Source organism: Gossypium hirsutum, chromosome A03, assembly GCF_007990345.1.
Source record: "Gossypium hirsutum isolate 1008001.06 chromosome A03, Gossypium_hirsutum_v2.1, whole genome shotgun sequence".
NCBI lineage: Eukaryota > Viridiplantae > Streptophyta > Magnoliopsida > Malvales > Malvaceae > Gossypium > Gossypium hirsutum.
Window position 1 is genome coordinate 23,262,800 of NC_053426.1, and position 12,236 is coordinate 23,275,035.

General features: G+C 33.7%; 2 protein-coding genes across 4 annotated transcripts; one reads left to right on the plus strand and one right to left on the minus strand.

Annotated features, from left to right (window-relative positions):
• The first annotated feature begins 3,019 nt into the window (after window positions 1-3,019).
• Window positions 3,020-4,315, plus strand: LOC107887063 (uncharacterized). Its single transcript, XM_016811195.2, has one exon. It carries the CDS (start codon window positions 3,828-3,830, stop codon window positions 4,203-4,205), a length of 378 nt encoding a protein of 125 aa, XP_016666684.1. The 5' UTR covers window positions 3,020-3,827; the 3' UTR covers window positions 4,206-4,315.
• A 130-nt stretch (window positions 4,316-4,445) lies between these two features.
• On the minus strand, window positions 4,446-11,791 carry LOC107887062 (putative phospholipid-transporting ATPase 9). Of its 3 annotated transcripts, none has more exons than XM_041093673.1 (12): window positions 11,466-11,791; window positions 10,348-10,857; window positions 8,290-9,641; window positions 8,032-8,142; window positions 7,499-7,775; window positions 7,282-7,370; window positions 7,085-7,193; window positions 6,503-6,712; window positions 6,077-6,202; window positions 5,884-5,982; window positions 5,461-5,652; window positions 4,446-5,359 (listed from the first exon to the last, which is right to left on the minus strand). In XM_041093673.1, exons 2-12 carry the CDS (start codon window positions 10,738-10,740, stop codon window positions 4,730-4,732), a joined length of 3,588 nt encoding a protein of 1,195 aa, XP_040949607.1. In that variant the 5' UTR covers window positions 10,741-10,857; window positions 11,466-11,791; the 3' UTR covers window positions 4,446-4,729. The 3 variants fall into 3 exon arrangements, with proteins under 3 accessions (XP_040949607.1, XP_016666683.1, XP_040949596.1); XM_016811194.2 differs by lacking the exon at window positions 11,466-11,791 and adding an exon at window positions 11,345-11,453; XM_041093662.1 differs by having other exon boundaries at window positions 10,348-11,693.
• Between the last annotated feature and the right edge of the window lie 445 nt (window positions 11,792-12,236).

The following is a 12,236-nucleotide window of genomic DNA, read 5'->3' on the forward strand; positions in this document are numbered from 1 at the left end:
GAATGATCTATTTTCATTTTCGGGCTTCAAAGCAATCCAAAAACATAAACTCATTCTTCTGATCATTTTTTTAAGTATTCCATGTAGGATTGCAAATAGATCATTTCCATTTTCATTTTCATTTTCATTTCCATTGTTGGAACTTACATTCATTTTCAAATAATTTCATTTCTCCATTTCAAGGAAAACCATAATCATTCCTAAATGTTTCTCATTTCTTTTTTTTTCCTATTCATTTCGTTCATTTCTATTGAAACATGCAATTCATTTTTGGTTTCAACGAGTTAACAGAGGGACCGATTGAACATATGTAATTGAGGCTCAAATGATTTATAATTAAGTTTCAGCTTTTCGCCTATTAATTATAAACTCATTTAGTCACGAAGTCATTCCACTACAGTATTGTAACTGAGCTCTCCCCAATGACCTTATCATAAGTGTGTTACCCTCAAAAGATATCCTTGATCTCTTTGGGATAATATTTGTTCTCCCAATATGATCCTATTTTATCTCATGGTAACCATTACATATTCCTTAATGAAAATTCAATCACTATCAAATAATGATCAAGTCATCTATCACAAAGACAAACAACCCATGGCCACATTTACTTTTCATCAACCATGTAATGCCTATGAGAAAATATCATTTACCCATGTCTCGGGCTATAAATTCTACTATTTTGAATGACACTACATACTGCAGAAGTCGTACACCCGATGCACCATCTTTCGGCTCCTTATCTATTTGAACTCAGGCTTTTGCTTAGATCAAAGTGTACGAGTCACGGATACATAGTCCGATATCCATTTAGGATTTAGATATGCCACACAATGAATGACACAAGTGAATAAATCCATAAACAGATTAAAATAGTCACCTACTTTCCAAGAAAAACTATTGGTGGCTAATGGAGCTTTAGCGAATGACAGGCACTATCATCTATCCATCACAACTTGTGAAGACAACAAAGATATCTACAAAATAAATCTGCAAACTGATAAGAGAGAAGACATGTGTAGTGAATGAGAAGAAGAAAGAAAGAAAGGGTTAATAGGAGAGAAAAAAAGCGGGCGATAGCCAACCTAGAGACTGACACCACCACTGAACAAAACAAAAGATAAGAAGTAAACGGTTTAAAGAAAAAAAGATAAAATTTTAGAGTTTTTCTTAACAAAAATTATTTACTTGAGCATAGTTATATATGCTTTATTTTTAGTAGCTATAGTTCAAATTTGCAAATTTCATCTTATAAAATTGATTGAGGTTTCATTTTAAATTTACTTTTTGAATGTTACTTATAAAATAACCATTCATGAAGTAGTCAAAATATAAGCACTATTTTCTTCATGAGGAAAAAAGTAGAGATATTTATCTTTTCCTTGAATCATAATCTAAACATATAAAAAATTATTAAACAATATATAAATCATATTTTAAGCTATCCTCAAAGTTCAAATGATATTAGTAAATTTATAAATTTGAATTCACATAAATCTTAATTATAAAAAAATTATGACTTATATCTTGAACTAAACTTACATTACATATTTAAATAAATAAATCGTGACATCCTTTTTATCAAATAAATTATTGGGTTACAAAATATATAAAATAAATTATAAATTATTTAAATTTATTTATGATATCTATCATAAAATTAAATCTATAAAAAATTTAAATAATTATAAAATATTTTAATTGATACATACAATGAAATTCATGCATCGCCAAGTAAAAAACAGTTTATTTAATATAAAAAATATTTATAAATTATATAATTAGTTAATTAAAATATTTAAATAAATTTATAAAAACACATATTAAAAATTTTAATAATATTAAAAAACATATAAAAAGAATTCAATAATGTTTCTTTATATTAATACCTTTAAAGTTTATTTTTATTTTCATCTCACCACCATCATTGAATTTGCATCCAAACACATAACTATAAATTTTAATCTTATTGTTATAATAATTAATTTCAGCGGAATCAATCTCACCATTTATCTAAATGGGACCTAAATTTTTAAAAAAAATTCAAATACTAAATTACACATTAAAACTAAATTTAAGTAACAAATCATATATTAACTCTAATGAGAATGAGTCTAAAGAGTATTTAGACTTGGTATGTTTGAATGAGAGGCATTAAGTAGGGATTTCATTTGTGAGAATACATAAATTTATTTTATTTTTTAGGTAAAAGAAATTAGAATTTTTGAAATTTGAAGTAAAAATTTTAAGGTGGAATTTATGAAATTTCTTGATGATTTAAATATTAATTTTATTTTCTTTATTTCATGATTATTAATCTTTTCTTTGTTTTTTTATAGATTATTCTTTTCAATTCAAATTTAAACTTCATTTCATTTTTCCATTTTATTATGTTCATATTATTTGTGATGTATATATGTTAAAATCTAATCATATTCCTATTACATATTTATATTATTAAAAATTTATAATTTTTTTAATATTTTGAATTTAAAAATTATTTTCAAATTTTAAAAATTACTTTGATTTTTTGTAATTTTTGTTAAGAAATGCCAATTTGCTCATTTTTAAAATTAACAGGAACCAAAACAGTATTTATACTAATCTATTATTTGAATTATTCGAGTTATTCGAATTGTAAAAATTTAACTTGACTTGAACTCGAAATCCGAAATTTCTTATTCGAGTTGACTTAAATAATTCGAGTAACTCAAATAACTCAATTTAATTAACTTAAAATTTAAATTTTTTTTAATTTTTTAAATCAAATCAAATTTTACTCACCACTAACTTAAATTAATAAAAAATTATATTTAAACTTTGATTCTACTACACTTTTGGTCCACATCCGTTAAAAAAATACTTAACCAATCATATTCTAACATGTGGCACATCTAATTAAATAAAAATAATTTAATAATATATATACATCTCTTCATCTTTTTCCAATCCCTTAACGTCACCTCGTCCCCTAAAAAAGTTGCTTCAACCAATTCTTTTTTTCCTTCTTTGCGAATATTCATTCTTGTTTTTTATTTGATTGTAGATTTTAAGCTCCTTTTGTTTTCCTTTAAAAATAGAATAAAAGAGTTTAAAATGCCCCCACTTATGACTTTAAGTTCTTAACGAGTTGAAATTCAAAAAAAAAAAAAAATCTTAACAAGTTCAGCATTTTGTAATATATTACATTCTTCATAGATTGTGCTAGCCAACAAGAAAGTGCTTTTAAGGAATGATAGAGAAGTTGTTCTTACTCCAACCCTCACTCTTGGAGAGTGACAATCAGTAAGAGGAGAAAAGATTGCTGGGACTGTTTTGGTAGAGTTTGAAACCTCTTAGGCACCAAAGGAAGCATCTATTTGTAATTCCTTTTCTTTCTTCGTGATATTTGTAATCTTCGAATCATGTTTCACTTAAAATTTTGTGCTTTTAAATTTTATAAAGCTTGAGAAGAAATTTGTTGAAGCTGCTTAAGGGTTTTGGGTTGAGAAGATAGTTTTTTTTTTTAATTTAATTATAAATAAAATTAAGTATCAAAATAAAAGTTTAGACACACAACTGAAAAGAAAAGTGTCAATTTTTTATTGAATAGGAAATAGAAGTTAACAAAGAGAAGCAATGAGCTAATAAGTGGAACAGTGCAGTGATAAAGTTAGCATACCTTTCTGATGCAAGCAAACTCCCTTTCCATGTTGGCTTCCCATCTTTCTCTTTTTCTGGCCGACCCTCGCTTTTCTTCAAAATATTCTCCTTTTTGCATTAATCAATGGAATATTGTGTATTTATAGCCTCGTTTTTTTGCTTATTTACCAATTAATACAATTACAATGGCATCTTCTATTTCATCATTACCACTTCAAGGAGACACCGCAAGCAGCCAAGCAGCAGCAGTGGGAAGCAGTACTACTTCGTCACCGTCGTCAGGGTCTCTAGGGCCATTCTTCGCCGTCATCTCAGTTCTGACTATTCTAGCTGTTGTTTCTTGTGTGGTGGGAAGGATTTGTGTCCGACGTCGGACGAAGGGGGAGGCGGTAGTGGCCATAACGCCATTGGATACGATAAAGCATGGAGATTGGTTGGGATGGTTGAAGCTAAGGTGTGGAGGTTGTATGGCGGGGGAGGTGGTGGAGGCGGGTGCCAAAGTTATGTCTTTTGGTGAGGATCAAACTAAAAATGAAACCCATCCCCATCCACCTCCAGTTTGAAAAATGCATTCATTTTCCTTAATTCAGTCGAGATTTTATATTTGATTTGTCTAAATACGTTTGTAATTTAATTGGAATTCCTATCCAATCCATTAACCATTCTAACGCTTTATTTAACACGTCACCCAGTTATTAAGGTTGGTGCCTTAAATTCTACTTTAAATTTAAATTAATAAATCAATAGAAGCTTTAAAGTATATTTGTAAGTTACACTATATTAATAAATATTAACACCAATCATACTGAACTGAATCTCTCTCTCTGTATAAAAGGTACATCTTTCATAAAATTACAGGTTTAGCTGCAAAATGTGATATGGCCTCAGAAATACAACTCAGAGCCTATATATCTTGATCTTCTGCGTATTATGTACATTTAAAAGGAACTCTTGTAGCAGGAGCAATATACAGCAATTTTTCAGTATAAAAACAAAAGGATTTAAATAACCACTGTAATACGATAAGTTGCAGTTTAAATTCTCTCACCCGTCTATGAATGAATCCGCGTTTCAGCCAGGACGATCATCAATGATCCCGAGCTCTCTCTTTCGAGCTCTTCGATTTTGCTTCGAAACGTGCCGTATAACCTACTGTTGTGTGACTTAGTGATCTCTGTCGCACCATATGACAATACTCAGGGTCGTTGGTTTGTCCATCACTTCGAATCCACTGTATCATCTGATGATACAATGGGAAGAACCGCATTTGGATGGCCGAGTAAGTGAAGTACGGTAGCAGCGAGGCAATTAGCACGAGGAGTGTCAGAAGCCAATACGACCCTGCCGGTGCACATGCTTCGATAAAGACCTGGTATGCAGAGGTCGATATGTCCGGATCTATGGCTCCATATGCAATGAGGAATATGTACCAAAAAACTACGCCACCCCAGATGAAGAGATGTTGTATATATGTGAAATAAGAGATGGATAGTGCCATTTGACAGTTAACTACCCATACCACACATGTATACATCGTAGCGCCAAGGATTTCCAAGCCAACAACTTCACCTCCTTTGCGGAATGCCTGATGTTGCATCGCTCGAATGCAAAATAAGAAGATTATGGTGGCACTAAGCACACCATTAAATAACCAGGCAAGGATTCTAAGCCAGCTGAAGAGGACATTCTGGATTCCTTCTTGATATAATGGAGGAAACTGCAATGAGATACAATCATCATAATTTCATTTTATTGTTGTCGTTATCGAGTTTTAGAAACAAAACTTTAGTTTTGCCATTCAAGAAATCTGAGAGATACCTTGAGACATAAACGTGAAGAGACGTCCTGGTCAAAAACTCCCAGAGCAATCACGGGAAGTGATGTAAAGAAGACGTTATAGAGGGATAGGAACCAGTCATTGTATACAGCTTGACCCGAGAACGATGCGTATATCTCATAGAAGAAGATTGTGAAGCCAAATGCAATGTTCTTGTAAAAGAAGTAGCATATCTGCAAAAAGGTTACATCATAGTCCATTTGTCAGGTTTCTGGCATTTGATTGCCATTGGCACAACATAAGGATTAAGAACATGCTTTGAATTTTCGAACATGGATTAAAAACGAAAACCAGACATAGAGTTTCATTTTCAAGGCATTTACTGCTTATACTGATTGTCATTTCAATATAAATTGCAGATATTGATTAACACTTCAAGAACATCTCAGAGCAACTTATATTACCATTGATGAAATCCTTCTATAACACCAATGTCCATGCACAAGAAGCAAGCGTTCCAAAAAACGGAACTGGGCAATTGCGATGTCACTCGACATGACAGCCTGATGATTCAAGAAGTAGCTATTAGAACTGAGAAGCAAAACGCATCGAGTGAAACAAACCAATATGCACCACCTTTATACATGGAGCAATTACCTGCATTCCTTCCACACCACTAATACCAACGCCAATATCGGCTTCTTGAAGCATACCAACATCATTTGCTCCATCACCAATTGCTAGAGTTGTACTTCCGGTTTTAGATTTAACTAGCCGTGTAACCTGCATTGTTTATTTTAACTTAATTAGTTTGAGTCCTCCTCGAAATTGCTAGAAAAAGTAATTGTTAGTTGAGTTGATATACAACAATTTTCAACCGTTCATTTAAACCGATTTTATTTTCAAAGATTCCATAAGTTCTATAACAACATATTTGCAGTTCTTGAGATCTTTTTTCAGCACTTTTTTCTGCTGGTATATGTTATCCCAAAGTCCGACATAAGACTCAAAAAATACCATTTTGTGCTCAATACAAACAAACTAAAATAATTTCTGTGCGCCATTGAAGGATAATGAACTTACTAGCGCCTTCTGTTTAGGAGATGAACGGCAGCAAATAACGGATGCACAGCCAATGGCAAGTTCTAGGAAATTGTCTTTGACATCATCTTCCAGAGCATAAGTTAGTGACTTGCCATCAACAATTAAAGCCACTGCCTTGGAATTTTTGGTTGATGAAGAAAGCAGCCGCTTTCCTTCAGCTATCTGCTGGAGAACGCTTGCCTTAAATGCCTAGAAAATCAAAAGGATCTCATCAAGCTCACAAGCACACTCAAATATGGGGTTAGATTCAGATAAGAAACCACTGCCTACTATAACTACTGTCATGTTTGAACAGATAAGACAACAGCACAGCCTCAATTAAATCGAAAAAAAGAGTTGGAGAAAATGAGTTGATCCATGATCCATCCACGAATTTGGAAAGTTTGGTTGCAATTAATTCATTTTACCAAAATGTATGGAAACAATTTGAAGGATTTAATCTGAATATAAAAGAACAAAGTAATTGAGAATTTTTGAGTTGATAGGCCATCAGAGTTCAAAATAGTGAGAATCCGAAAACATAATGATATGCAATCAGAGTTCAAGGTATGAGATGTTTACAGCTGCAGCAGCGGATTTGTCATCCGATTTCTCCAATGCCTTGTTTTCTGGAGTCTCTGGATTTATTACTATTTGCTTCATTCCTTGTCTAAGCAAACTACAAGCAAAGCTGCAAAGTTCAACACAAAAGTTCCAAAAATCAGCATATGGAAGCTCACATCAGAGCCTATGGTAAGCACTTCTAATAATCACCGTACCCAATATTTATTGCTGTCTCCATCTTATCTCCTGTTAGAACCCATATTTTGATCCCAGCTTGTGCGAGTTTGTCAATGCATTCAGGAACCTGTCCGGCAAGAAAGGCGAAATACTCAATATAAAACCAAAGATTTCGTATTAAAAGTGACTTGATTCTCCAGCGTTTGAACATGAAATGAAACACGAACAAGTCATATTTGTTGCTTTCAAACTCACCCCATTTTGAAGTTTGTCTTCAACAGCTGTAGCACCAAGAAGAATCAAGTCCCTCTCAATCTTTCCTGCAACTTCCTCAATCATTTCTTCGCGATCAGCACTCACTAGGTTCTTGGCTTCTGTGAACTGCTCATTGAACTCGACATATTCTTGCTCATCTATTTCACGGTATGCAATTACCAAAGTCCTCAAACCGGCATCGGCATATTCTGCAATGTGCTCCTTGGTTTGCTCTGCAAATTCTTGTCCATTCTTTGCAAGTCTTTCAAACATGACACTGCTTGATTAAAGAAACAAAATGCGCTTATTATAATCTCTTTTCAAGTATTTGGATACTGGAAAGAACTACTGAGCAACATAATTTAGCCAGTCAGGAGTTATACATTTCTTGTCCCCTCCCTGACATTCATCCTTTAAGTCTTGGAGATAGAATGACGTCCTAGTCGTTAGTTTTGGTGCTATGTTCATCATTATCACTAAAATTACTCTAAATAGTCCTATTAGGTAGTAAACGGCTGCTTCAGATTACGAACCTGTCAGCACCTTTACAAAGTAGCAGGAGCTTTCCCTCCTCGTTCCTCACAATCACCGACATCCGCTTTCTTGAGCTACTAAATTCCAAGATGTTCAATAGATTATAAGATCTGCAAAAGGGAATAGAAATGTTCCATCATGTTGAATACATATATGAAAATACCATTAGCCACAAAAGCCTATGTATTCTGCTTGCGGCTACAGTTGATGCAATGGAAGGCCTTGGAAATGGTTTATTAGCTATTAAGGTTTATAACCTTTCAACTTTTTCTCCGGAGAGTGGATCGAACTCGTAGAATGAAATGCTTGTTTGTGTCCTTTCATAGAACTCAAATCCCAGTTCTCTGGCAGCAACGACAAATGCTGCCTCATCTGGTGATTCAGCCTCATATGAAGTTCTTCCTGCTTCTTCATCCACTTCAGGTATTGCAGTGTGACAGACAGCCAATAGTCGTAAGAACTTCTGGATTACATCTGCTCGAGGTTCTTTTATCCAATTCCCATTCATCATTCTTTCATCCACAAAGTTGAACCCTTTGACAGATGGCTTTTCTTTCTTAAACTCCTCTACTTGTCCCTCTTCCTCTGTCACATCTTGGGCCAAAGGCGAACCCTTTCTCCAAGCGAGAGCTCTTTCGACTTCAGTAACTCCACGACCATAAGATGTTCCTGCTACAGAACATTTGATAAATTCCATTGAGTTGCAAGTCAAAGTTCCGGTTTTATCAGAAAGTATTGTATCAACCTGACCAAGTTCTTCATTTAGATTCGAGGTTCGAGCTCGTGCCGGCTTGTCTGCTTCTTCATAGTACATGTGTAGATCTTGGTCGATGAAAATGCTCTGGAGAACTTTGACAACTTCAATGGATACATATAAGGAAATGGGAATCAAATACGAATACAACATCAGGGCTGTCAGAAATTGCAAAATTGCAGCAACTGTTGCTCTTTCCGGATCATAATAAACTGTGGTCTCATCAGGTCTAAGGTACCATCTTGTCTTTTTTCCATTTTCCAGGTCCTCCCTAGTTGCTATTCCAAAGAAAATCGACCCAATAACAGACAGCAAAACGAGCAAAGCAAACAGAACGTACACAATCTTATCCATCCTCCTCTCAATCTTGCTTCTCTTAGAAGGAGGTTCGGTTGAATTTTGAATGACCTTTGTGTCATGTCCTGTGAAGATAACTGCACCAAAAATATAATCTGTGTTCCGTAATTTCGAGTCCCTAAGTAGAAGCTGCTGAGGAGATAGTGGATATTGTTCTTTTCTGAACTCCAAACTGCCAACAAAAGAGTATAAGTTTGCATTCGGATCTTCACATCTGATGACAGCCTTAAAATTTTGAAAGCTCGAATCCTCATGCAGACTTGAAGTTGCTTCCAATGCTTGTTTTAGTTTCAAATTGGTTTCCCCATCGAGGTTCATCGTTTCAACATAGCAAATAGCTTCTTCATAACTTGATGACAGCAAAATAAGATCTGCAGGAAAGAATTCATCCTTCTCCACCTTGACTATATCCCCCACTTTCAAATCCATCCATTTCGTATGCTCAAAACCACCATCACCTTGATGCACTTTAACTTTCCTGTTATTCATTTCAATGTCCTGCAATGTCATCAACAACCGGTTTACAAACCCGAGAAACATAGACTAAAAAAACCAGATAAAAAAGAAACAAAATGAAGAATGGAGATAGAGAAAGCGAGACATAAAGGAATAGCATCAATCCCACTTACTAAAGAAGCAAATTTTCTTTTTTGAAGGAAATTCTACAAAAATGTGCATAAGAAGCAAAAATTTATACATATTTGAGTAGCACTACCATAAACATTTTTCAACCATTATACAGTATGTAACACCAATTTTTTTATGCAAAGTATCATTTGAAGGGACTTGAACACCTCAACAAGATGGACAATAGATCCACTACATCTAAATTGACATATCTCTAAGACATCGGCAACCCGCTTTGCTCTACCGGCACCTTTCTCTGTCTCACCTGCAAGATAACCGCTATAGGCAACCTCCTATGAAATATGTTAACTATTAGCACCTATGAAGTATGTTTTCCCAAAAATCCTGTCCTGAACAGACAAATTTTTGACATCTCATCCTAAAAACCCAACAACATATACGTTGCCTACCTGAAATTTCAGAAATCTACCATACATTCTCCATAATTCATAAAAAAAGGAACATCACAGCATATTTTAGTCTAAGAACTGTCGGCAACTGAATATAAATTTGTAACATCAAAAATCAGAAGCACAATAATCCTAAACTATCGTTCAACTCAAAGCCGGTCAATTACCTGCTTTTTTCGCTTCCAATCTTCGACGGCCTCCTTTCCCATAGTGGCTCCAATTACAACAACTAATGGAAGAACATTACTGATAGATGAGTATGGAGAGAGTGGTGTAAAAGACAGTATAGCACAGATTAGAAAATAGAAATTGGCAACTCTCCTGAATTGCTCAAACAATGATTTTGGGAAGAACGTTGCAAGTGTATACTTTGTACTTCTAACATAATTTCCACCATAGTTAAGCAAACTTGCTTCAAAACATTCAGGGTCATTGCAATATACTACTCTAGAGAAACCAGGGCCTCCAATCAATGAATGATCCCCTCTAAAAGATGCTTTCCCACATGTGAAAGCATGAATTCTGCTAAAATGTTGTTTTTTCCTCCTTCCACCAGCCATTTCTTTTGCACAAAATTTAATCCTATTCAAATGGTCCAAACACTAAAATTCAAGAAACTTTTGCAGTCTTCAGAAGAAGATGAAGTTATAAAGCAAGATTCTGGAAACAGAAACCAGCTGCAAAGAAGATCCAGGAACCAATCAGACAAGGATTCTATTTATGAACAAGCAAAGAAATGGGAAAAGAAAAGAAAAGAAAAGAAAAGTTAATGAAGCTCTCTCTATCTGAAACCATTAGCAAGCAGCCATATGAACCACTAAAATGATGAAGAAAAGAACCCCATTTCATAAATGAAGATCCCCAGAAATGACAAGAGAGAAGCAAAGTATTTACTTAAACAGCATACATTGTTCACAAATTCTTTTTCATCTTAATTAGTTTAATCTTTGGTAGAGATTGTGGACCAGGCTGCCATGTTTCAACTTTGACTTTCAGATGAAATAAATAAACCAAACCTTAACACATTTAGTATAACCCAACTACTTTTTTGCATTTCATTTAAAACCCAAACAAATTATTATTGATAATTTAAAAAAATTAAAAAAAAAAAGAAGAGATGCCATGAAAGAGTTTAAGAGAAACCAGATAAAAATAGAAAATAACTTTGAATCATGTGATAGGAACTTGTTTTTCAAAGGTACCCAATAGTGTAACACTGCTAAAAATTGTAGCTAAAGAAAGAATATTTGAATAACAGTTATAATTATAGACGAGCAATTATTACTTGAGTTTATCAAGTCAGAAAGTCAATGGAAAACAAAATTGTAAGGGAAACGTGAGAAAGAAAAAGAAACCCTTTTAATAAAAAGACAAACAAAAGAAGAGAATTTTCTCAAAGAAAAAAGAGTTTAATCAGAGAAGAGGCTGAGAATCTTCCTTATCTGATATTTATGTTTATAACAGATTGATAGTGATACTGTTGTTTTTATTTTTTCTTTTGTATACATGAAAAAGTATACTGTTCGTCGAACATATGATACAAAAACATAAAATTGACATTTTCTGGTATCTTCCATCCCCTTGCGGATGAAGGAAAAGTATTTGGAAAACAAGCAAACCAAACAAATTAGGACAGTTTTAATGTGTTGTAAGAAAAAGTGAAACACACAAGATTTGATAGATTTCGGGGTAAAACTATAAATCAATCCCTGTACTGTATTTGTATTGCATTTCAGTCCTTTTACTTGAAAATTTTATAGAAACGATCTTGTCCATTAGAAAAATGAGCAAGATGATCCATACTGATATTGTTGTTGTTAAGTTGGAGATCTGGCATTTTAAATTCCGATGTGGATTAATTGAGGTGAAAAATAAAAATTAAAAATTGATGGAACTTTTAGATGGTTTTTGGAATTTGGATTTCTAATTTTTAACTGGGTAGACTGCTCGTGTAACCTCTCCAACATGACCTAAACGTTAGATCTTAATTCGGAAAATTACATTAGCCACCGAAGTGACTCAATTCGCTATCGCGGTTTTAAAAACAGTCATTTCG

Bases quoted from the DNA above. Each gene is read 5' to 3' on its own strand.
- LOC107887063 (XM_016811195.2), top strand. From the start codon at position 3,828: ATGGCATCTTCTATTTCATCATTACCACTTCAAGGAGACACCGCAAGC.
- LOC107887062 (XM_041093673.1), bottom strand. From the start codon at position 10,740: ATGGCTGGTGGAAGGAGGAAAAAACAACATTTTAGCAGAATTCATGCT. The intron at 8,143-8,289 runs GTTATAAACCTT...TCCCTTTTGCAG, and splicing joins TCCGGAGAAAAAGTTGAAAG to ATCTTATAATCTATTGAACA. The intron at 7,371-7,498 runs GTGAGTTTGAAA...CTTGCCGGACAG, and splicing joins AAGACAAACTTCAAAATGGG to GTTCCTGAATGCATTGACAA.